Genomic DNA, 26,982 nt, shown 5'->3' with positions numbered 1-26,982 from the left:
GCTAAGTGAATGGGCTACGGTCTGGCAGATGGAATACAATGTTGACAAATGTGAGGTTATCCATTTTGGTAGAAATAACAGCAAAAGGGATTATTATTTAAATGATAAAATATTAAAACATGCTGCTGTGCAGAGAGACCTGGGTGTGCTAGTGCATGAGTCACAAAAAGTTGGTTTGCAGGTGCAACAGGTGATTTAAGAAGGCAAATTTAGTTTTGTCCTTCATTGCTAGAGGGATGGAGTTTAAGACTAGGGAGGTTATGCTGCAATTGTATACGGTGTTAGTGAGGCCACACCTGGAGTATTGTGTTCAGCTTTGGTCTCCTTACCTGAGGAAGGACATACTGGCGCTGGAGGGTGTGCAGAGGAGATTCACTAGGTTAATCCCAGAGCTGAAGGGGTTGGATTACGAGGAGAGGTTGAGTAGACTGGGACTGTACTCGTTCAAATTAAGAAGGATGCGGGGGGATCTTATAGAAACATATAAAATTATGAGGGGAATAGATAGGATAGATGCAGGCAGGTTGTTTCCACTGGCGGGTGAAAGCAGAACTAGGGGGCATAGCCTCAAAATAAGGGGAAGTAGATTTAGAACTGAGCTTAGGAGGAACGTCTTCACCCAAAGGGTTGTGAATCTATGGAATTCCTTGCCCAGTGAAGCAGTTGAGGCTCCTTCATTAAATGTTTTTAAGATAAAGATAGGTAGTTTTTTGAAGAATAAAGGGACTAAGGTGTTCGGGCCGGAAAGTGGAGCTGAGTCCACAAAAGATCAGCCATGATCTCGTTGAATGGCGGAGCAGGCTCGAGGGGCCAGATGGTCTACTCCTGCTCCTTGTTCTTATGTTCTTATATTCAATGCAGCGAGGGCAGTAAAGTCAGACATTACAAAGTTGTCACAATGCAGCAAGAACAATACAGTCAGACATTACAAACCTTCCATGCTGCAGCAAGAGCAGTACAAAGAGACATTGCTAACCTATCACCATGCAGTGAGAGCAATGCAGTCAGACATTTCAAACCTGTCACATTGCAGTGAGAGCGATACAGTCAGACATTCAAACCTGTCACCCTGCAGCGAGCAAGTACAGTGAGACATTAAAAAACTGTCACAACACAGCGAGAATTACAAACATGTCACACTGCAGCGAAAGCAGTACAGTCAGACATTACAAACCTGTGGAACTGCAGCTAGAGCATTACCCAGCCATTACAAACATGTCACACTGCAACCAGGGCTTTACCCAGTTATTACAGTATTTGAATAACTGAGTTATTGCAGTCAGAGCATTGCCCAGTTATTACAAACCCATCACACTGCAGCCAGAAAATTGCCCACATATTGCAATCCTATCACATTGCAGCCAGAGCATTACCCAGTTATTCCAAACCTGTCGCACTGCAGCCAGAGAATTACTCAGTTATTACAAACTTATCACACTGCAGGAAGAGCATTACCCAGTTATAACAAACTTGTCTCACTGCGGCCAGAGAAATACCCAGTTATTAAAAATGCCACACAGCACCCTTGGCAATACCCAGTTATTACAAACCTGTATCATTGCAGTCACAACATGACCCAGTTATTACAAACCTGTTACAATGCAGCAAGAGCAGTACAGTCAGACATGACAAACCTGTCACACTGCAATTAAATCAGTACAATCAGACATTACAAATCTGTCACCATGCAGCAAGAGCAGTACAACCATACATTACAATCCTGCCACAAGGCAGTGAGAGCTATACAGTCAGATGTTACAAGTGTTATGTGAGAGTACCTTTAAGAAATGGGTGTTTATAAATGGGTGTGTATATAAACATCTGTAGTGAGAGTACCTTTAAGAAATGGGTGTTTATAAATGGGTGTGTATATAAACATCTGTAGTGAGAGTACCTTTAAGAAATCGGTGTTTGCTACTGCAGTGATGTCAGAGAGTGGGTGGAGCTGGGCTGTCTGTCAGCTTTTTACTTTTGGTTTTGAGTAGACTGCAGGGTGTGTTTTAGTTTCGTTTTCAGTGTTGGAGCTGAAGCCAGACAGAGCAGGTGTGCTGCTGTTCTCTCTGCCATGAAAAGACTATCTCTTGATCATTTGGTGAATTCAGAATTATAAATGTTCTCAGTAGTGAATGTAAACCTAATGTGCTTCTGGTAAAAGGTGTTTTAAATCTTATGGATGTTAAAAGGAAAGCTTAAAGGATTACTTAGTGTTGTATTCTTTGGGGGTTATATTTCAATTGATGGTTGCTAAGATGTTCACTGTATGTTTTAAAAAGGTTAACTTGAGTTCATAGATTAAACATTGTTTTGTTTTTAAAAAATACTTTTCCATTTCTGCTCTACCACACCTGGAGAGTGGGCTGTGTGCTCCCATACCACAATCTATTAAAAGTTGTGGGTCAGGTGAACTCCATGATACACTTTGGGGTTCTCTAAACCCTGGCCCATAACAAACTGGGGATCGTCCGGGATAATAGTCTATCCATTGCATTGGCTTAGTGAACTTAAAGACAGTGAGGGGTGAGCATATTGTGGTTGCCTATCAAGTGTGGTATTTTAGTTTAAGTGGGGAGTGTGTTGTGGGCAATGGCTCTTTCAGGGGCTCTGAAGTTTTTGGGGGTGGAGACGGTCACACGCAGTACCTTACGGACAGAGACTAAAAGCAGACTGTTTGATTTGGCAAAAACATTGCAGTTCACATTATCTGACAAAATGCAAAAAGATGAGGTAATTATGGTGGTGGCTAAGCATTTAAAGTTGCCTGAGATACAGTTTGACTCATTGGAAATGGCAAAAAATTCAGTTACAAATTAAACAAATGGAACATGAGAAAGCATTACAGCAGCTTGAACACAAAAGAGAGAGAGAGTAAAAAGAGAGATAAGAAAGGAAAACAGAAAGAATAGCCCTAGCAGAACAAAAAGAAAGAGAAAGGGAGATACAGATCATGGAAAAAGATAAAGAGAGAGAGTTTGAACTTCAGAAAATGGCCATGAAACATGACAGTCAGTTAAAATTGGCAGGCGTAAAGGGAAACGTACAGTTGGAAGATAGCGTTGAGGATAGTGAGAAAGAGGGTCATAGTCGAAGGCTTGGTGGGGATCTATTTAAATATGTCCAAGCATTGCCAAGATTTGATGAGAAGGAGGTGGAAGCCTTATTCATTTCATTTGAGAAGGCAGCTAAACAAATGAAATGGCCACAGGACATGTGGGTATTACTGATTCAAACAAAGCTGATAGGTAGGGCTAATGAAGTGTTTGGATCACTACCGGAGGAGGTATCTGGGACATATGAGGAGGTGACGTAATCCATCTTAGATGCATATGAACTAGTGCCTGAAGCCTACAGACAAAGGTTTAGAAATTTAAGGAAAGAATTTGGTCAAACATACATGGAGTTTGAAATGATCAAACAGAGAAATTTTGATAGGTGGATAAGGGCTTTGAAAATAGACAAAACATATGAAGCTCTCAGAGAAAATATACTTTTGGAGGAGTTTAAAAATTCAATTCCTGATGTAGTGAGAATTCATGTGGAAGGGCAGAGGGTTAAAACTGCGAGATTAGCAGCAGAAATGGCAGATGATTATGAATTAGTTCATAAATCAAAGCTTGGTTTCTGACATCAGTTTCAGCCTGTGAGGGATTGAAACTGGGGACATGAGAAATACTCAAGTGGTAAAAGTAAAGGTGATCTCATGGGAGATAATAAGGAGAGTGTACCTCAGATTAAAAAAGAAATCCAGGAGGGTGGAAAAGAAATGGAAAGTTTCAAATGTTTTCACTGTAATAAACTGGGCCATGTAAAGTCACAGTGTTGGTGGTTGAAGAAAAGCACTGGGAAGGCTGATGTGGTAAAATAGGATAAGACAGTGGCGTTTGTTAAAGTGGTAAAGGAAAGCCCAAGTGAAGCGAAGGAGGTGCAAACGATTGTACAGCCTGATCAAGAGGTGATTGATAAGAAGGTGCCAGATCTCGAAAAGAATTTACTTGTGTGGGTAAGGTTTACTCATGTGTATCAGGAGGAGCAGATAAAGAAGTCACAATTTTAAGAGATACGGGAGCTAGTCAATCTTTAATGGTAAGGGATGAGGAGTTATGTAGTCTGGGAAGAATGTTGCCAGAAAAGGTGGTAATATGTGGAATTCAGGGTGAGAGGAGTAGTGTTCCATTATATAAGGTAAGGTTGGAAAGTCCAGTGAAGAGTGGTGAAATGGTAGTAGGAGTAATAGAGAAACTATCTTGTCCAAGAATACAGTTTATCTTGGGTAATGATATAGCTGGATCACAGGTGGGAGTGAAGATGGCATTGAAGTGCAATTATCAGAAACAATTTTTGATCAGATGATTGAAAAACAACAAGAACAGGTGGAGGATGAGGTGGATATTTTTAGTTCAGGAAAATTGGCAGAGTTACAACAGAAAGATGTAGAAATAAAATGGATGTATCAGAAAGCATACACAGAAGAGGAATTTGAATGTATACCAGAGTGTTATTGCCTTAAAAGTGATGAGAAAATAGAGACCTTTACATATGCAGGCGGATGAAAAATGGGCAGAAGTTCATCAAGTAGTATTGCCGGTAGGGTATAGAAAGGAGGTGTTGCGAGTTGCACATGAGGTACCAGCGGGAGGTCATTTGGGAATAAGGAAAACTCAAGCTAAAATCCAGAAACATTTTTATTGGCCTGGACTACATAAAGATGTAGTTAAATTTTGTCAATCATGTCACACATGACAAGTGATAGTGAAACCTCAAGCAGTGATAAAACCAGCGCCCCTAATACCCATTCCAGCATTTGAGGAACCTTTTACAAGGGTCCTAATTGATGGCGTAGGACCGCTTCCTAAAACGAAAAATGGGAATCAATATCTTTTGACTATAATGGATGTGTCTACTAGGTTTCCAGAGGCCATTCCAGTACGTAATATTACAGCTAAAAAGATTGTGGCGGAGTTACTTAAATTCTTTACTAGATATGGACTACCCACAGAAATACAATCGGATCAAGGATCGAATTTTACCTCAAGGTTTTTCAAAGAAGTTATGGATAGCTTAGGAATAAAACAATAAAAATCAACTGCGTACCATCCAGAATCGCAGGGAGCGTTAGAAAGGTGGCATCGGACAGTAAAGACAATGTTGAGGACTTATTGCCACGATCATCCAGAGGATTGGGATAAAGGAATTCCATTCGTACTGTTTTCAATTAGGGATGCACCTAATGAGTCAACCAAATTTAGTCCATTTGAACTAATTTTTGGTCATGAGGTAAGAAGACCACTTAAATTGATTAAGGAAAAATTGGTGAGTGAGGAATCGGAAATGACATTATTGGATTACCTGTCAAATTTTAGGGAGCGATTAAATAGAGCAGGTGAATTGGCTAGACAACATTTAAAAGTTGCACAAAATGTGATGGAAAAATAGTAGCGGACAAGAAATCCAAAATTCGTAGTTTTGCCAGTGGAGATAAAGTTTTGTGTTGTTACCAGTGGTAGGTGAGCCTTTAAAAGCTAGATTTTGTGGACCTTATCAGATTGAACAGAAATTAAGTGAGCTAAATTATGTGGTAAAAACACCAGATAGAAGGAAGACTCACCGAGTGTGTCATATGCATATGCTTAAAAGGTACTTTGAAAGGGAAGGAGAGAAAAAGGAGGTTTTAATGATTCTAACTCAAAGTGACAAACCAAATCCAGATAACTGTGAATTTGACATACCTCAAATTAAATTGGAAAACGAGGATGTTCTTAAAAATTGGGATAAATTGTGGAGTTACATTCCAGAGGAAAAACAAACTGACCTGAAAGAGTTATTGATATCACATGGGCATATTTGTGGCGATACATTGGGAAGTAATAAAATGGCTATACATGATGTAGATGTGGGAAATGCTGTTCCAATCAAACAACATCCATATAGACTTAACCCTTTAAAATTGGCACAGGTTAACAAAGAGATTGAGAGTATGCTTAAAAATGGCATAATTGAAGTGGGTTGCAGCCAATGGAGCTCACCCATAGTGATGGTACCTAAGACCATAAGACATAGGAGCGGAAGTAAGGCCATTCGGCCCATCGAGTCCACTCCGCCATTCAATCATGGCTGATTTCAACTCCATTTACCCGCTCTCTCTCCATAGCCCTTAATTCCTCGAGAAATCAAGAATTTATCAACTTCTGTCTTAAAGACACTCAACGTCCCGGCCTCCACCGCCCTCTGTGGCAATGAATTCCACAGACCCACCATTCTCTGGCTGAAGAAATTTCTCCTCATCTCTGTTCTAAAGTGACTCCCTATTATTCCAAGGCTGTGCCCCCGGGTCCTAGTCTCCCCTGCTAATGGAAACAACTTCCCTACACCCACCCTATCTAAGCCATTCATTATCTTGTAAGTTTCTATTAGATCTCCCCTCAACCTCCTAAACTCCAATGAATATAATCCCAGGATCCTCAGACGTTCATCATATGTTAGGCCTACCATTCCCGGGATCATCCGTGTGAATCTCCGCTGGACCCGCTCCAGTGCCAGTATGTCCTTCCTGAGGTGTGGGGCCCAAAATTGCTCACAGTATTCTAAATGGGGCCTAACTAATGCCTAAACCAGACGGTACCCAACGGTTGTGTGTGGACTATAGAAACGTGAATGCAGTTACAAGAACGGACTCTTATCCTATCCCACGTTTGGAGGATTGCATTGAGAAAGTGGGACAATCCGCTTTTATTTCCAAATTGGATTTTACTTAAAGGTCACTGGCAGGTACCTTTATCCGAAAGGGCGAAGGAGATTTCAGCTTTTGTGACTCCAGATGGTATATACCAATTCAAAGTTATGCCATTTGGCATGAAAAATGCCCCAGCCACATTTCAATGGTTAACTAACAAAGTTGTTTCAGGATTACCCAATTGTGCGGTATACATCGACGATCTGGTAATTTTCAGCCAGACATGGAAAGAACATTTAAAACATCTGATGGAGTTATTCGATTGACTTCAGGAGGTGGGTCTGGTGATAAACCTAGCCAAAAGTGAATTTGGAAAAGCCCAAGTCACTTTCCTTGGCCATACAATCGGACAGGGTCGAATGGTCACATGGGATGTGAAACCAACAGTTATTGAGGAGTTTTCAATACCCTCAAGACGAAGAGAAATAATGCGATTTCTTGGCATGAGTGGATTTAATCGAACATCTGTGCAAAAGTTTTGTAGTGTGGTCGCTCCACTGACAGACTTGCTCAACAAGCGTAACAAACTCCAGTGGACAGCGGAGTTTCAACAGGCATTTGACTGCCTGAAAGCTGTGATAACCAATGATCCTGTGTTGAAGAATTACAAGAAACATGCCGAGGCGTAGAGAAATGGACGGATCGTGCAAGGACCTTCTTGTTCAAAGAGACTGTCAACGAGAAGGATTCCAGTTGGAGGAAAAACAAAAAATGTACCATATTGTTGTACCTGTTTGCGTGTGTTGTTTGTTTTTTTGAAATGAAAAGGCATATTTACTGTGTGCATTTCTTAAAGCATAGTGAAAAGGTGAAAAATGAAACCATCTTGAAGTTGATGGGTTTTTTTTTCTTGGGGTGAGGTGTCATGTGAGAGTACCTTTAAGAAATGGGTGTTTATAAATGGGTGTGTATATAATTATCTGTAGTGAGAGTACCTTCAAGAAATGGGTGTTTACTACTGCAGTGATGTCAGAGTGGGTGGAGCTGGGCTGTCTGTCAGCTTTTTACTTTCGTTTTTGAGCAGGCTGCAGGGTGTGTTTTAGTTTCGTTTTCGTGTTGGAGCTGAAGCCAGACCAAGCAGGTGTACTGTTGATCTCTCTATCATGAAATGACTATCTCTTGATCATTTGGTGAATTCAGAATTATAAATGTTCTCAGTAGTGAATGTCAACCTAATGTGCTTCTGGTAAAAGGTGTTTTAAGTCTTATGGATGTTAAAAGGAAAGCTTAAAGGATTACTTAGTGTTGTATTCTTCGGGGGTTATATTTGAATTGATGGTTGCTAAGATGTTCACTGTATATTTTAAAAAGGTTGACTTGAGTTCATAGAATAAACATTGTTTTGTTTTAAAATATACTTTTCCATTTCTGCTGTACCAAACCTGTGAAGTGGGCCGTGTGCTCCCCATACCACAATCTATCAAAAGTTGTGGGTCAGGTGAACTCCATGAGACACTTTGGGGTTCTCTAAACCCTGGCCCATAACACAACCCTGCCACAAAGTAGCGAGAGAGGTATAGTCAGACATTACACACTTGTCACACTCCTGGGAGGGTAATACAGTCAGACATTACCATCCTGTCACACTGCAGTGAAAGCAGTACTGTCAGACATTCAAACTTATCACCGTGCAGTGAGAGCAGTACAGTCAGACAGTACAAACCTGTTGCACTGCAGTGAGTAATAGTCTGACTTTACAAACCTGCCACAATGCAGTGAGAGCAGTACAGTCAGACTTTACATACCTCTCGCACTTTAGCGAGAGCAGTACAATCAGACATTGCAACCCTGTTACATTGCAGTGAGATCCCAGTATAGTCAGACCTTAGAAACCTGTGACAATGCAGTGAGGGCAGTACAGTCAGATATTACAAAGCTTTTACCATTTTCCATGTGCGCAGGGAGTGGAATGGTCAGGAGCTGAAACGTGAAGAGACCTTCAAGTACCGTTTCAAAAAAGATGGCAAGAAACACACACTTTTCATCAACGAGGCCACCAAGGAAGATGCAGGTCACTACACTGCCAAAACCAATGGAGGACAGTCTGTGGCAGAGCTGCTGGTGCAAGGTAGGAGTGGAAGCTGTATTAGAGAATGTTGCATACTTCGCTCACACCAGAGTGTGAGCTGAGAAAATAGGGGGCTGGATTGTCCGATTCTGGGGCAATGTCCCCATGCTGGTGTGGGAACGTTGCCGTTTTACGCATGAAAAAATGGCGCAAAACGGCCACCAATTCCCCGTTTTGCTGGGAGCTAGCATGTCGGCAGCGGAGGGCACCCGGCTCTAGCTGCCGATACGCTGCGGAGAATTGCCGGGTCCGTGGCCGCGCATGCTCATGGTGGCGGCCTGCAGCGGCCGCGCCGTGCTACGTGGCGGAGGCTGTTCACGGTCCTGGCCCACGAAAAGCCCTCCCGTTCTGCCGGCTCCCACATCCCGGACCACCCCCCCCCCACAGTGCCCCCAGCCCTGAATAATGTCCACCCTGCCCGCGGATCGGTCCTGTCCCAACTGTGGCGGCGCTGGACTAAGTCCGCCACGCCGAGTTCCCAATGGATGAGACCACACATATCCCACGCCATCGGGAACTCGGCTGGTCAGGGGCGGAGCATCGGGGGGCGGGTCTCAGGCAATGTCCTGAGGACGTCAATACGTCACTTTGGAGGGGGTGCAGCATCGCAAAAGCGGCGCCGCCCCTGATTTGGTCGGGAACTCGTATTCTCCGGCCATCCGCCGAACGTGATTTCGGTGTCGGCGACCAGAGAATCCAGCCCAGGGTCTCCATAACACAGGATTAAACTAACTTTTTTTTAAAGTTAGAGTACCCAATTCATTTTTTACAATTAAGGAGCAATTTAGCGTGGTCAATCCACCTAGCCTGCACATCTTTGGACTGCGGGGGCGAAACCCACGCAAACACAGGGAGAATGTGCAAACTCCACACAGACAGTGACCCAGAGCCGGAATTGAACCTGGGACCTCGGCGTCATGAGGCAGCAAAGCTAACCCACTGCGCCACTGAGCTGTCCTGGATTAAACCAACTTTAACATCATACAATAAATAGCTTTCAATTACCACTCAACAATGCTTAACAATAAAATGAATTTGCTATTTTTTTTGTCCAATCACGCAAACCCATCTCAGATCAAAATGCGGTTAGCAAACCCCAGCAATACTTGCAGTAAAGAGATGTCTTAGATAAACTGCTTTAAAAGAGAAAGATCCTTCAGGAAACAGCCTGCAGATTCTTGCCTGTGTCAATCTACTCTTTAACTTCCCAGCAAATGGCACAGAGCTCCTGTTCAGTTCACTGCAAGTTATTTAACTGAAAACTCAACACCTAACTGCTTCAACACCTCCCATTATCCATATCATCTCTATCCCACTAACTGGGCTGTGACCATCTAACTGAGGCTAAACACAATGGGCGGAATTCTTCATCTGCCAATGCCAAGATCAGGAAAGGCAGTTGGCAGAGAATAAGTCGTGAGGCCAAAATTGTGGCCGGCGCCGGGCGCCCGCCAGAATGCCATGCTCCGGTGCCTCCACAGCGGTGCCAGTGCGTTCTACTCCGCTTGTACAGTAAACGCCGTCCACATATCATTAGCGTGTCTGACATGGTATTCTCCAAGGTTTCCCCGATGCTCCGCCTCCGCCAGGAAGAATTACCTACAGTGAGTTTCACTTGTGGCTTCAAAAATCACCGATGCGGCAGAGAGAGGAAGTAGGACGTGCAGAGGCCCAACCATGGGCTGCCGGTCCTGCCACTGGCAGGGCTGGCTGGGAGGAGGGGAGGCATCTGCCAGGCCTGGGGGAGCAGCGGAGGTAAACAGGGGTTGACCATGGGATGGGCATGCTGCAGCTTTTGCAGCTGTATAGAAGCTTAGTTAGGCCACACTTGGAGTATAGTGTTCAATTCTGGTTGCCACACTACCAGAAGGATGTGGAGGCTTTAGAGAGGGTGCAGAAGAGATTTACCAGAATGTTGCCTGGTATGGAGGGCATTAGCTATGAGGAGCGGTTGAATAAACTCGGTTTGTTCTCACTGGAACGAAGGAGGTTGAGGGACGACTTGATAGAGGTCTGCAAAATTATGAGGGGCATAGACAGAGTGGATAGTCAGAGGCTTTTTCCCTGGGTAGCGGTCAATTACTCGGGGACATAGGTTTAAGGTGCGAGGGGCAAGGTTTAGAGGAGATGTACGAGGCAAGTCTTTTTTACATAGAGGGTAGTGGGTGCTAGGAACTCGCTACCGGAGGAGGTGGTGGAAGCAGGGACGATAGTGACGTTTAAAGGGCATCTTGACAAATACATGAATCGGATGGGAATAGAGGGATACGGACCCCGAAAGTGTAGAAGATTTTAATTTAGACGGGCAGCATGATCGGCACAGGCATGGAGGGCTGAAGGGCCTGTTCTTGTGCTGTATTTTTCTTTGTTCTTTGGCCCGTGGGGTCAGGGTAAACCCCACCCCCACTGGACAGAGACACCCATGCAAGGACCACCATTGACATGGCCTGCATGGCAGCATCCTGATGCGCACCCCAGTGTCCGCCCACCATAGCCTGTGGTTATGCAGAGTGACATCAGAGTGACAGTGGGTACCCCACTGTCCACCACACCACCCACCACCCTCCACCCCCACCCCCGCTTTCCATCTCTCTACCCACCAACTCTTACCCCGCCCCACCTCCCCAACCGGCCGACACCCGCTAGCGGGACAGCATGCGGCCCACCCAAGGGCAGCACCCACAGGAGCTCCTATATGAGGGCACCGGACGGGGTTGCGGAGCATTCTGCTGACATGAGTAGCTCCAGCTAATGGTACCCTGGCAGGTGTCAGGGCCAGAGACCCCACAGTGCTAGGCATCAGTGGGGCAGGGGTGCGGAGGGCAGAGTCCAAAGTCCCAGGGGGAATGGCCAGATGTGGGGGTGAAGAGGGGAGGTAGTGCAGACCGGGCCCACCATGTTACCCGTTGGATCTGGTTGGGCACGAGGGGCAGGGGTTGATGAACATCTTCCGCAAGTGCGGGGCCAGTGCTGCTGCAGACGTTTTGTAAAGGTCCACCGGGAACCCATCCGGTCCCGGCACTCCCCCTGACTGCATGGAATTAATGCATTCCAAAATTTCGCTCAGCTCTAGCTAGGCTTGCAGCCCTTGTTTCCTGTCCTCCCTCCCTCTACTGGTATATCTAGTCTGTCAAGGAGCTGCTTCATCTCTGAGTCCCCCTCCGGGAGTTCGGAGGTGTACAGCCCTCGGTAATGGTTTGCAAAGGCCTCGTTAACCTCGGCTGGGTCTGCCACCATTCTGCCATTTCTGTCCCTAACTTCAGGCTGCTTGCTTTCTTAGCTCATGAGCCAGCATGCAACAGGCCTTGTCTCCATGTTTGGAAAAGGCCCCCTGATTTCCCCCTGATCACCGCCTTCAGTGCCTCCCAGAACGTGGAGGGTGAGACCTCCCCATTCTGGTTGCAGGTTACATAACCGTCGATGGCTTGGGATATCTTTGTACAGAATTCCTTATCGGCAAGGAGAGCTGGTCCAGGCTTCATGGGGGTGTTGGACCCGTCACTTCTCCAACCACATATCCATGTGTGGTGCGAGGTTGGAAATTACAATCGCAGAGCATTCCGCCTTTGTTACACAAGGAAGCACCCTTTTCCCTACGACAAAGAAGTCTATAGTGAGTAGGCCTTGTGCATGCCCCCCCCCCCCAACATCTGCTCCATAAAGCCGTTTAATCCCTGTGCCATACCTGACATGGTTCCTGTCTTGGGATTGAATCTGTCCATTGATGGGTCCTGTACGCAGTTAATGTCGCCCCCCCCCCCCACCCCCACCATGATGAGACGCCGGGTGTCTAGGCCATTTTTTTTTTGACAAATCTGCGTCGTCCCGATACAGGGCGCATATGTTTACCAAAACTACCGAGGTCACTTCCAGGGTCCTGCTGACCATAACGAATCCTCCCCAACCCCTCACCCCGGGTCCGTCACTGTGCTCGTCACCGTGAAGAAACTGTCCTGTTAACAAGTATGGCCGACCCCCCTCCTTCCCCCCCCAGTGTGTCCTAGTGTCGAAACATGCATGGAACGCTTGTCCCACCAAGCTCTTCCTTACCCACAGTCGGTATCTCTCTCTTGGCTGTGTCTCCTGTAGGAAGACTACGTCCACCCTCATACTCTTGAGATGGGCGAGGACTCTGGATCTTTTCACCGGCCCGGTGAGACCCTTTGTATTCCATGTTACTATCTGGATGATTTGCACATTCTCCCCGTGTTTGCGTGGGTCCCAACCCCACAACCCAAAGATGTGCAGGCGAGGTGGATTGGTCACGCTAAATTTCCCCTTTATTGAAAAAAAAAGAATTGGGTACTCTAAATTTATATTGCAAAAATATTATCCAGATGGGGAGGCCTCCCTCCCTCCCCCACTTCCTGGGGGTCAACCATACTCACCCTGTGGGCCTGGGCATGTTTGTCTGGGCCTGTCCTTGCTCACGGGGCATTCAAGGTGGCTGCCAATTACGTTCTCATTTTCGCCGTCGCCACGTGTGAACCTGTTACAACCAACACGTCAGGCTCAGGAAGTTTTTCTTTTGAGGGCAGCACGGTAGCATTGTGGATAGCACAATTGCTTCACAGCTCCAGGGTCCCAGGTTCAATTCCGGTTTGGGTCACTGTCTGTGCGGAGTCTGCACGTTCTCCCCGTATGTGTGTGGGTTTCCTCCGGGTGCTCCGGTTTCCTCCCACAGTCCAAAGATGTGCAGGTTAGGTGGATTGGCCGTGATAAATTGCCCTTAGTGTCCAAAATTGCCCTTAGTGTTGGGTAGGGTTATGGGGATAGGGTGGAGGTGTTGACCTTGGGTAGGGTGCTCTTTCCAAGAGCCGGTGCAGACTCGATGGGCCGAATGGCCTCCTTCTGCACTGTAAATTCTATGAACACTCTATCCTCACCCTCCCTTCACCCCCCCCCTTACCCTGTACAGTCTACAGATTGTGCCCCTCCCCCTCCACCCTTGGCTTTACACCCTTCTCTACCCACCCGGTCTCCCCCATTTTGTCCTTTGTTTTCCCTGAAATTGCGTTTCTCCCTTCCTCCCTGCCAGGTGTTCCCTCCCTCCCGGGAGACATGCTGCGGCCTCCTTCTTTGCTATACTTCCACACACCAGCCTGCTCGCTAGTGTAGCGGCTTCCCTAACAGTCAGATTCCCCAATTTAACCCTGTCTACCTCTCTCCCCTACCCCTGCTCCCTCTGCACCCCTGCACGTGGTCGACCTTGCCCCTCTTGAATTCTTTCAGCTTGCGTTCTGGCCATTGCCCTCTATTGTTGCTTGTCCAGTCCATTTTTCTGGGCAAACATGTTGGACTCCTCTGGAATGTAAAGTATAGCTCTTTGCCCTGACACGTGATCCATAGCATGGCAGGGTACAGCATGCCAAACCACACCCCATCTTTGTACAGCGTGGATTTGGCACAATTGAATTCTGGTGCTTGGCTAGGGCAGCACCAATGGCCTGGTACACAAGGATGGAATGTCCTTCCCCACTTGCACCCTTTTACACTCTTTGCCCACCTCTGTTTTTTCCTCACCATTGATCCCCTCTCCTCGCCCCACTTGGGCCATCAGTTCCCAGTTGCCCTTTGATACACTGCTCACCTTTGTTCAGCCAGTCACACATTCTAATCTCTTAGTGTGCCACTATCAACATCCTTCTTAGCCTTAATCACCCCCATTTACATTCCTTTTGTCTTCTGTTCTCAATATCTTTGTCAATCTCCACCTGTTGCTGGCCCCCGAATCCAGCCCCACCCGTCCATGTATCCCCCGAAAACAGTATAAATCTGTCCCCATTTCCAGTTCTCTAACTTTGACAAAGAGTCATCCAGACTGGAAACGGTAGCTCCTTTATCTCTCCACAGATGCTGTCAGACCTGCTGAGATTGTCCAGTATTTTCTGTTTTTGAACTAAAAATAATTGATGAGCCCCTCGAAGTAGAATGCTGTGGGTGGTGGGGGAGGGGTCCTTTCTGCTGCTTGTTCAGTTGTGTGAGGTTAGCTGGAGCATTGAGTTCCAAAGTCACAGCATTGCACACTGATTGACGGGACGAGCTGTCAACACTGCGTATTTCCAGCAAATACTCCCTGTACGTCACCCCCAAAATGGCACCTGGCACAGCTGTTACAAGAAGATGGCCTGCGTGTTGCTGATGTCATTTTTGGAAGGAAAATTGTTCGGAGAAATGGGGAGTTCAGGAATTTAATTTCATGGACATGGTCAAAATGAGACAAGAAAAGGGAAGCTTCTATTAATTACTGTCTTCACAACATCGTAGTAAACAAGCTGAATGTAGAAATTACAGGAGATTTAAAAGGAGTAAGAGGGGCAAAGATAGAGTATGAGAGTATGTTGGGTGGCTAACATTCCAGAAGCTGAAAGTATTTTAAAAACACATAAATAGCAAAAGGGCATTGAAAGGAAGGGAGGGGCTAATTAGGAGATGTACCTCTGGAGGAAGAGAGTGTGGTTGAGGTAGGAAATGAGTAACTTTAGTGTCTTCCCTGGAAAAGGGGATGCTGCCAATGTAAATGAAGAGGTACTGGAGATATTGGATAGGATACACATCAATAATGAGGAGATATTTAAAAGATTAACAGTCCTAATTACCAGTCCAGATGGGATACATACTGGTTACTGAGGGACGTAAGGTTGGAAATTGGTTCTGCTCACACTGTTCCCCATAATCCTTGGATATGGGTCATTCCAGAAGATGGGACGACTGTAAATAATACACTCCTCTTCAAAAAGAGACAACGGATGAACCAAGTGACTACAGAGCAGTTATTCTAATGTCAGTGGTGGGGAAACCCGTAGAGACAATAATCCTGGGCAAAGTTAATTGCCACTTGAGAAAATGTGGGTTAGTAAAAAAAAACACGGAAGCCAACACCGATTTGTTAAAAGTAAATGGTGTTTAATTAACTTGACGAAATAATGAAAAGGTTTGCTAAGGTTACTTGGGGTGATATTTTTTGTTTAAGGAACAAAAAATAGACTTGTTAGCAAATGAAAGACCAGACGATTAAAGGGATGTTGTGGCATGGACCTAGCATTAACTGAGGGATAGTAATGAGATTGTTTTATCAGAGTGGAGGGGAGCATTCAGTGATGTTCCCTATGGCTAAAATGACTATCACCGCTCCTGTTGATTGATATTAATGTGCTGGACTTGGGTATATTAACCCAACTTCCCCTGTCACATACAGAAAAACAACTGGAGATTTATCAGAATATTGCGGATCTGACAGTAAAAGCACAGGAACAAGCCATCTTCAAGTGTGAGGTGTCTGATGAAAAGGTCCAAGGAAAATGGTTCAAGAACGGTGTGGAGGTTATGCCCAGCGACAGACTGCAACTCACACACATTGGCAGGTAAATCAATCTGGAGTTGGTGGGTGTGCGGGAGGGTTTACAAACTCTGGGAGAGTTTACAATCTCCGGCAGAGTTTACAATCACCGGGAGAGTTTACAATCTCTAGCAGAGTTTACAATCTCCAGGAGAGTTTACAATCATCAAGAGAGTTTACAATCACCAAAAGAGTTAACAATCTCTGGGAGAGTTTACAATCTCTGGGAGAGTTTACAATCTTCATAGAATTTACAGTGCAGAAGGAGGCCATTCGGCCCATCGAGTTTACAATCTCCGGGAGAGTTTACAATCTCTAGCAGAGTTTACAATCTCCAGGAGAGTTTACAATCAGCAGGAGAGTTTACAATCTCCGGGAGAGTTTACAATCACCAAAAGAGTTTACAATCTCCGAAAGAGTGTACAATCTTCGGGAGAGTTTATAATCTCCGAAAGAGTTTATAATCTCCGAAAGAGTTTACAATCTCCGAAAGAGTTTACAATCTCCGAGAGAGTTTACAATCTCCGGGAGAGTTTACAATCTCCGGGAGTGTTTACAATCTCCAGGAGAGTGTACAATCTTTGGGAGTGTTTACAATCTCCGAAAGAGTTTACAATCTCCGAAAGAGTGTACAATCTTCGGGAGAGTTTATAATCTCTGAAAGAGTGTACAATCTCCAGGAGAGTTTACAATCTCCAGCAGAGTTTACAATCTCTGGGAGAGTTTACAATCATCAGGAGAGTTTACAATCTCCAGGAGAGTTTACAATCTCCAGCAGAGTTTACAATCTCCAGGAGAGTTTACAATCTCTGGGAGAGTTTACAATCTCCGGGAGAGTTTACAATCATCAGGAGAGTTTACAATCACCAAAAGAGTTTACAATCTCTGGGAGAGTTTACAATCTCCAGCAGAGTTTACAATCTCCAGGAGAGTTTACAATCATCAGGAGAGTTTACAATCACCAAAAGAGTTTACAATCTCTGGGAGAGTTTACAATCTCTGGGAGAGTTTACAATCTTCATAGAATTTCATAGAATTTACAGTGCAGAAGGAGGCCATTCGGCCCATCGAGTTTACAATCTCCGGGAGAGTTTACAATCTCTAGCAGAGTTTACAATCTCCAGGAGAGTGTACAATCTTTGGGAGTGTTTACAATCTCCGAATGAGTTTACAATCTCCGAAAGAGTGTACAATCTTCGGGAGAGTTTATAATCTCCGAAAGAGTGTACAATCTCCAGGAGAGTTTACAATCTCTAGCAGAGTTTACAATCTCCAGGAGAGTTTACAATCATCAGGAGAGTTTACAATCACCAAAAGAGTTTACAATCTCTGAGAGAGTTTACAATCTCTGGGAGAGTTTACAATCTTCATAGAATTTACAGTGCAGAAGGAGGCCATTCGGCCCATCGAGTTTACAATCTCCGGGAGAGTTTACAATCTCTAGCAGAGTTTACAATCTCCAGGAGAGTGTACAATCTTTGGGAGTGTTTACTATCTCTGAATGAGTTTACAATCTCCGAAAGAGTGTACAATCTTCGGGAGAGTTTATAATCTCCGAAAGAGTGTACAATCTCCAGGAGAGTTTACAATCATCAGGAGAGTTTACAATCTCCGAAAGAGTTTACAATCATCAAAAGAGTTTACAATCTCTAGGAGAGTTTACAATCTCTGGGAGAGTTTACAATCTTCATAGAATTTCATAGAATTTACAGTGCAGGAGGAGGCCATTCGGCCCATCGAGTTTACAATCTCCGGGAGAGTTTACAATCTCGAGCAGAGTTTACAATCTCCAGGAGAGTTTACAATCATCAGGAGAGTTTACAATCTCCGAAAGAGTTTACAATCTCCGGGAGAGTTTACAATCTCCGAAAGAGTTTACAATCTCCGGGAGAGTTTACAATCTCCGAAAGAGTTTACAATCTCCGAAAGAGTTTACAATCTCCGAAAGAGTTTACAATCTCCGGGAGAGTATACAATCTCCAGGAGAGTGTACAATCTTTGGGAGTGTTTACAATCTCCGAAAGAGTTTACAATCTCCGGGAGAGTATACAATCTCCAGGAGAGTGTACAATCTTTGGGAGTGTTTACAATCATCAGGAGAGTTTACAATCTCCGAAAGAGTTTACAATCTCCGAAAGAGTTTACAATCTCCGGGAGAGTTTACAATCTCCGAAAGAGTTTACAATCTCCGAAAGAGTTTACAATCTCCGAAAGAGTTTACAATCTCCGGGAGAGTATACAATCTCCAGGAGAGTGTACAATCTTTGGGAGTGTTTACAATCTCCATAAGAGTTTACAATCTCCGAAAGAGTGAACAATCTTCGGGAGAGTTTATAATCTCCGAAAGAGTGTACAATCTCCAGGAGAGTTTACAATCTCCGAAAGAGTTTACAATCTCCGAAAGAGTGTACAATCTCCGGGAGAGTTTACAATCTCCGGGAGAGTTTACAATCTCCGGGAGAGTTTACAATCTCTGGGAGAGTTTACAATCTCTGGGAAAGTTTACAATCCCCGGGAGTGTTTACAATCTTTGGGAGAGTTTACAATATTTGGGAGTGTTTACAATCTCCAAGAGTCTTTGCAATCACCGAGAGAGTTTACAATCTAATAATAATAACAATAATAATCGCTTATTATCATAAGTAGGTCCAATGAAGATACTGTGAAAAGTCCCTAGTCGCCACATTCCGGCGCCTGTTCGGGGAGGCGGGTACAGGAATTGAACCCGCGCTGCTGGCCTTGTCCTGCATTACAAGCCAGCTGTTTAGCCCACTGGGATAAACCAACCCCTTTGGGAGAGTTTATAATATCCGGGAGAGTTTACAATTTCTGGGAGAGTTTACAATCTTCGAGGCAGCACGGTAGCACAGTGGTTAGCACAGTTGCTTCACAGCTCCTGGGTCCCAGGTTCGATTCCCGGCTTGGGTCACTGTCTGTGCGGAGTCTGCACGTTCTCACCTTGTCTGCGTGGGTTTCCTCCGGGTGCTCCGGTTTCCTCCCACAGTCCAAAGATGTGCAGGTTAGGTGGATTGTCCATTCTAATTTGCCCTTAGTGTCCAAAAAGGTTAGGTGGGGTTAATGGGTTACAGGGATAGGGTGGATAAGTGGGCTCAGGTAGGGTGCTCTTTCCAAGGACGGGTGCAGACTCATTGGTCAAATGGCCTCCTTCTGCCCTGTAAGTTCTATGATCTCCGGGAGAGTTTACAATCTCCGAAAGAGTTTAAAATCTCCTTGAGAGTTTACAATCACCGAGAGAGCTTACCGATGTTCCGGAGACTTTACAATCTCTGAAAGAGTTTAAAATCTCTGGGAGAGTTTACAATCTCCGGGAGAGTTTACAATCTCCTGAAGAGTTTACAATCTCCGGGAGAGTTGACAATCTCTGGGAGAGTTTACAATCACCAGGAAAGTTTACAATCTCCGAGAGAATTTACAATCTCCAAGAGAGTTTACAATCTCCGAAAGAGGTTACAGTCTTCGAGAGAGTTTACAATCTCCGAGAGAGGTTACAGTCTCCGAGAGAATTTACAATCTTCGAGAGAGGTTACAATCTCTGAGAGAGATTACAATCTCCGAGAGAAGTTACAATCTCCGAGAGAGGTTACAATCTCCGAGAGAATTTACAAACAAAGAACAAAGAACAAAGAAATGTACAGCACAGGAACAGGCCCTTCGGCCCTCCAAGCCCGTGCCGACCATGCTGCCCGACTAAACTATAATCTTCTACACTTCCTGGGTCCGTATCCTTCTATTCCCATCCTATTCATATATTTGTCAAGATGCCCCTTAAATGTCCCTATCGTCCCTGCTTCCACTACCTCCTCCGGTAGCGAGTTCCAGGCACCCACTACCCTCTGCGTAAAAAACTTGCCTCGTACATCTACTCTAAACCTTGCCCCTCTCACCTTAAACCTGTGCCCCCTAGTAATTGACCCCTCTACCCTGGGGAAAAGCCTCTGACTATCCACTCTGTTTATGCCCCTCATAATTTTGTATACCTCTATCAGGTCTCCCCTCAACCTCCTTCGTTCCAGTGAGAACAAACCGAGTTTATTCAACCGCTCCTCATAGCTAATGCCCTCCATACCAGGCAACATTCTGGTAAATCTCTTCTGCACCCTCTCTAAAGCCTCCACATCCTTCTGGTAGTGTGGCGACCAGAATTGAACACTATACTCCAAGTGTGGCCTAACTAAGGTTCTATACAGCTGCAACATGACTTGCCAATTTACAATCTCCGAGAGAATTTACAATCTCCGAGAGAAGTTACAATCTCCGAGAGAGGTTACAATCTCCGGTACTACAGAACTTGAGTATTCCTGAAAAGCGATATGTCGAATCATTTCATCTTGCACTCATCAGGATACTTCACAAGGAGACCAACATAAGGTGAAAGCAACAATTTATACTGTCTGAGAAGAAACTGCTGAATGGTTCACAAGTAGACCCTAATATGTTAGAGCAGGCATTGTCAAACTCGGGGGCGCGACCCGCGGGCGGGTCGCGGGAGGGTCACGGAGCCGTCCGTCGCGGCAATCCCGATCGCGCAACTCCGCGCGCAACAGCCGCAGCAGCCGACTTTTAATAATCCCGGCTGCGAGCGGCCTTCAAAATGGCCAGGAATAGATAAGAAAAAGTCAGCCGCACTGCGCGTGCGTGTCCGATCATCGGTGCGCATGCACAAAATGCGCATGCACCCCGATGATCGGGCACGCATGCGTAGTGCAGCAGCATTTGTTTTTATATGGTCGCAGCCTTTTTTTTTACAAGTTCGGGGGACAAAGGGACCATTGGTGCCAAAGGAACCCAAAACCATTTTCTCCATTTTTGTCAGCAACAAACAAGGTAAGAGAAAATGGTGGGTCGCGCATGTCGGCCGGCGTGGGTCGCGCAGGTCGGGCGGCGTGAGTCGCGAAGGTCGGCCGGCATGGGTCGCGAAGGTCGGCCGGCGTGGGTCGCGCATGTTGGCCGCCGTGAGTCGCGAAGGTCAGCCGGCGTGGGCCGCGAAGGTCGGCCGGCGTGGGTCGCAAAGGTTGGCCGGTGTGGGTCGTGAAGGTCGGCCGGCGTGGGTCGCGAAGGTCGGTCGGCGTGGGTCGCGAAGGTCTGCCGGTTGGTAAAAATGGGTCCCCGGAAAAAAAGTTCGAAAAACACGGTGTTAGAGACATTACCATGGAGAATGCCCCAGGTTACTGTTTGAAATTTAAACCAGGCAACATGACTCTGGTCAAGGCCATGCCCTGAGGAGTGAACCAGTGAATGCCTGTCTTGTATTTTGTTTAGCTGAAACAGGTGCAATGTGTGTAAACTTCTTTCTGTCTACATATACTGTCTGTATATGCAATATACAATATATAATAACAGCAAAAGGGATTATTATTTAAATGATAAAATATTAAAACATGCTGCTGTGCAGAGAGACCTGGGTGTGCTAGTGCATGAGTCGCAAAAAGTTGGTTTTCAGGTGCAACAGGTGATTAGGAAGGCAAATGGAATTTTGTCCTTCATTGCTAGAGGGATGGAGTTTAAGACTAGGGAGGTTATGCTGCAATTGTATAAGGTGTTAGTGAGGCCACACCTGGAGTATTGTGTTCAGTTTTGGTCTCCTTACTTGAGAAAGGACGTACTGGCACTGGAGGGTGTGCAGAGGAGATTCACTAGGTTAATCCCAGAGCTGAAGGGGTTGGATTACGAGGAGAGGTTGAGTAGACTGGGACTGTACTCATTGGAATTTAGAAGGATGAGGGGGGATCTTATAGAAACATATAAGATTATGAAGGGAATAGATAGGATAGATGCGGGCAGGTTGTTTCCACTGGCGGGTAAAAGCAGAACGAGGGGGCATAGCCTCAAAATAAGGGGAAGTAGATTTAGGACTGAGTTTAGGAGGAACTTCTTCACCCAAAGGGTTGTGAATCTATGGAATTCCTTGCCCAGTGAAGCAGTAGAGGCTCCTTCATTAAATGTTTTTAAGATAAAGATAGATAGTTTTTTGAAGAATAAAGGGATTAAGGGTTATGGTGTTCGGGCCGGAAAGTGGAGCTGAGTCCACAAAAGATCAGCCATGATCTCATTGAATGGTGGAGCAGGCTCGAGGGGCCAGATGGCCTACTCCTGCTCCTAGTTCTTATGTTCTTATTTATGTAGCTTCAGGTACACACAAATGCACTTCACCGCAAGCTCGACAGACAATGTTAAATTTAGTTGTCAGCATAATTCTCAGCATACTGTGGATTATGTAGCAAATGGTGTCCAATTGCAGAATCACAGCTGATGTTGGCCACTGTGTTTTGAGATTTGCAAACTTTCATATACTGCATTACTCATTTGTATGATAATCAAACTGTCTTTCAGTCTTGATGGCAACATCCTATTAGTGGAGTATACCACTTCTGATCAGTTCCAAAGCGAACAGCATTTCTTCATCAGTAACTTAATTTGTGGTTTAACATGCATCGCAAATGATATGCACATTCCTTTAAGTATAGTGAGGCATAGTAGCAGCATGAAAGGGCTGGTTCACCCGTGATTGAATTTTTGAGATACTTTGTCCTTCCAGGATATTCTGCGATAGATTTGCCACTTTTCAGGGCCAAAAGTGATGGGCTTAGGCCCTTTCAAGAATTTCCATGATATAGATGCATGAAATGATCTGATCAGGGGAGCCATTATCCCTCAGGATGCCTATGATGTGCCCTATTTCAGCACCAAGTTTGCTTGGTGAGCAAATGGCTCAGACTATATTTACAAGGTTGTTGATAAGACCAATCTTAAAGCATGGGGAACTATACAAATCCCAATTTAACCAATCAGGATCAAGCTGCCTGGTTTAAATTTCAAACAGTGCTTGGCAGTTAACTGTCAGTCACCTGGTGCATCGCCATGTCAATGCCTCTGCCAATCAATCATCACTTTCTTCTCATGCCATATAAGTTGTTGTCTTTGTCTTTATATCTATATTCTTGTGATGAGTGCACGGTGAAAAGCTTCTACAGCATGCCTCTTTTTGCAGCGATGCAATCTTAAATCCTTTTCCATTTCCTAATTCTTCCCATAAATAATCCACTGCCTACATACCTCTCATTGTACCTCTCCTATCAGTGAAGTGATTTCATCCTTAATCCCTCAGGCTGTTCCCAGCTCCTATTTTCCTATTTTCTACATCAGCTTCCCAGACATGCCGATTTACACTTTGTTGTACTTCTGTTCCACAGGATCCACAAACTTGTGATTGACAATGTGAGACCACAAGATCAGGGCGATTACACCTTTGTACCTGATGGGTTTGCCTTCAACCTCTCGGCCAAGTTGAATTTTCTGGGTGAGCGACAGACACTGCAGTTTCTGCAGTCAAACCAACCCTCTGAGTAACTGTGTGCACTACAGCATTGCAGAGGTGAATGGCATCTACTGATATTGTGTAGGGGACGAGAGTGTCAGCAAAATCCTCACTTCTCCAGGCTTTTCACTAACCTTGTTGCTCAATTTAGTGAACTCTCAACTGGGAAGTTAGTTGAGTGCAGTTAAACTGGTTTCCTCATCTTTCGTTAGGCTTTGAGAGGTTAAGATCCTGGACCAGACCCCGGCATTTGTTTGGATACTGGACAAGAACCACAAACACCTTTTTAATTTGTAAAACTGTGGGGAAAGGATAATTCACCCCAGGAATGACTTCCCTGACCAACAGATATCTTTTATATTAAAACAAACGTTATTATTGACACAGGATTACATACATTAGCATCGCAGAAAATAGCTTTTCAATTAACAGTTAAACAATTCTTAACAACAAAAGGCAACAGTTTATCGTATATACTTTCTCTACCTCTAATTAAGCAAAGCCAATCAGAAGTCATAGAATCCCTACAGTGCAGAAGGAGGCCATTTGGCCCATCAGGTTTGCACCAACCCTCCGAAATAGCACCCCACCTACACCCACTCTCTCGCCCTATCCCCGTAATCCAACTGCATATCTTTGGACACTGAGGGGCAATTTTCTGGCATGGCCAATCGACCTACCCAGCGCTCACTTGGCGAGCCAGCTGGTATGTGATGCTGAGCGAGGAGAACGTGTTCAATTCTCTTACCGGCTGAGATTATTCATGAAGGCCCCGCATTCTCAACCTTCTCCCTTGCCTGAGGTGGGGGATCCTCAGGTTAAATCACCACCAGTCAACTCTCCCCCTCAAAGGGGAAAGCAGCCTGTGGTCATCTGGGACAATGGCGACTCTGCCTTAATTTATATCTTTTGACTGTGGCAGGAAACGAGAGCACCTGGAGGAAATCCACGCAGACTCGGGAGAATGTGCAAGCTCCACACAGTAATCCAAGGCTGGAATTGACCCCGGGACCCTGGAGCTGTGAGGCAACAGTGCTAACCACAGTGCCACCATGCCACTTATAAATAAACTTAATAAATAAAGTTAGAAAACACAGGGATACGTACAGTCCTCTAGATAGAGATTTCTTGGAAAGACTGCTTAGAGACAGAGATAAACCCTTTCAGACACCAGCTGCAAGTCCTGCTACCTTTTGCAGACAAAATGTTAATCTGCCTGCTACAGACCTGTCTCCTCCCATTAATTACATCATCTTTATCCCACTCAGATCCTATGACCTGCTTATCTAAGCACAGTGCCTCAAATTGTCTCCTCTCCAGGAAATCTCCAGCAATGATAACAGAATTGAATTAACCCGTTCTTTGTAAACAAAATACATGGTTAGAATGAATGATGATCACACTTTTACGACATCTTAATTGTACCTTTTGTAGTCAAAGTGTCTGGATACTTTAACGTTAATTCTTTAATAGTATTACTGCAACAGATATATAATATAATCTATATAGCAATTTCTCACATTCATCACAAAGGGGATATTGGAGTTGATCAGTCAAGTAGATGATTGGGAATTTTTGCTACATGGTGCCATGTGTGTTCTATCAAATGTTTCTAATACATAGTACAAAGGAGTTCTTGTGGGGCTGTGAGTAGTGCCCCTGCCACGGACCATGGAGCGGCAGGTTCGAGTCCCACTCCATGGGCGGAATTTTCCGCACAAACGGAAGTGGCCGGCAACAGGATCTTTTGGTACTACCGTTGTCAATGGGGTTTCCTATTGAATGCACCCCTCGCCACTGGGAAACCTGGAAGATCCCGTCAAGTGTGAACGGCTGGACAATTCTGGCCCAGGACCAGTGTGTTTGTAATCGGCCAAATTTGTTTCAATCAAGTCACCTCTCGTTCTCCTAAACCGCAGCAGATACAAGCCTACCCTGTCCAAACTTTCTCAGAAGGCAACCCACCCATCCCTGGTATTAGAACAAAGAACAAAGAAATGTACAGCACAGGAACAGGCCCTTCGGCCCTCCAAGCCCGTGCCGACCATACTGCCCGACTAAACTACAATCTTCTACACTTCCTGGGTCCGTATCCTTCTATTCCCATCCTATTCATATATTTGTCAAGATGCCCCTTAAATGTCCCTATCGTCCCTGCCTCCACTACCTCCTCCGGTAGTGAGTTCCAGGCACCCACTACCCTCTGCGTAAAAAACTTGCCTCGTACATCTACTCTAAACTTTGCCCCTCTCACCTTAAACCTATGCCCCCTAGTAATTGACCCCTCTACCCTGGGGAAAAGCCTCTGACTATCCACTCTGTCTATGCCCCTCATAATTTTGTATACCTCTATCAGGTCGCCCCTCAACCTCCTTCGTTCCAGTGAGAACAAACCGAGTTTATTCAATCGCTCCTCATAGCTTATGCCCTCCATACCAGGCAACATTCTGGTAAATCTCTTCTGCACCCTCTCTAAAGCCTCCACATCCTTCTGGTAGTGTGGCGACCAGAATTGAACACTATACTCCAAGTGTGGCCTAACTAAGGTTCTATACAGCTGCAACATGACTTGCCAATTCTTATACTCAATGCCCCGGCCAATGAAGGCAAGCATGCCGTATGCCTTCTTGACTACCTTCTCCACCTGTGTAGCCCCTTTCAGTGATCTGTGGACCTGTACTCCTAGATCTCTTTGACTTTCAATACTCTTGAGGGTTCTACCATTCACTGTATATTCCCTACCTGCATTAGCCCTTCCAAAATGCATTACCTCACATTTGTCCAGGTTAAACTCCATCTGCCATCTCTCCGCCCAAGTCTCCAGACAATCTAAATCCTGCTGTATCCTCAGACAGTCCTCATCGCTATCCGCAATTCCACCAACCTTTGTGTCGTCTGCAAACTTACTAATCAGACCAGTTACATTTTCCTCCAAATCATTTATATATACTACAAAGAGCAAAGGTCCCAGCACTGATCCCTGTGGAACACCACTGGTCACAGCCCTCCAATTAGAAAAGCATCCCTCCATTGCTACCCTCTGCCTTCTATGGCCTAGCCAGTTCTGTATCCACCTTGCCAGTTCACCCCTGATCCCGTGTGACTTCACCTTTTGTACTAGTCTACCATGAGGGACCTTGTCAAAGGCCTTACTGAAGTCCATATAGACAACATCTACTGCCCTACCTGCATCAATCATCTTAGTGACCTCCTCGAAAAACTCTATCAAGTTAGTGAGACACGACCTCCCCTTCACAAAACCGTGCTGCCTCTCACTAATACGTCCATTTGCTTCCAAATGGGAGTAGATCCTGTCTCGAAGAATTCTCTCCAGTAATTTCCCTACCACTGAAGTAAGGCTCACCGGCCTGTAGTTCCCGGGATTATCCCTGCCACCCTTCTTAAACAGAGGAACAACATTGGCTATTCTCCAGTCCTCCGGGACATCCCCTGAAGACAGCGAGGATCCAAAGATTTCTGTCAAGGCCTCAGCAATTTCCTCTCCAGCCTCC

At 45.3% G+C, this 26,982-nt stretch overlaps 1 protein-coding gene across 1 annotated transcript in view; it reads left to right on the top strand.

The window, feature by feature from the left end:
* LOC140430933 (myosin-binding protein C, cardiac-type-like) overlaps positions 1-26,982 on the top strand; it is a 249,902-nt gene that overhangs the window by 119,103 nt on the left and 103,817 nt on the right. The window contains exons 16-18 of the mRNA XM_072518761.1: positions 8,629-8,795; positions 15,994-16,159; positions 23,346-23,452. Coding sequence (XP_072374862.1) covers positions 8,629-8,795; positions 15,994-16,159; positions 23,346-23,452 — 440 coding nt within the window. The remainder of the gene's footprint in view (positions 1-8,628; positions 8,796-15,993; positions 16,160-23,345; positions 23,453-26,982) is intronic.

The sequence above is a fragment of the Scyliorhinus torazame genome, chromosome 10, assembly GCF_047496885.1.
Source record: "Scyliorhinus torazame isolate Kashiwa2021f chromosome 10, sScyTor2.1, whole genome shotgun sequence".
In the NCBI taxonomy this organism is placed as follows: Eukaryota; Metazoa; Chordata; class Chondrichthyes; order Carcharhiniformes; family Scyliorhinidae; genus Scyliorhinus; species Scyliorhinus torazame.
The sequence above is the reverse complement of the archived record's forward strand: the minus strand, read 5'-3'. Positions and strand labels throughout refer to the sequence as shown.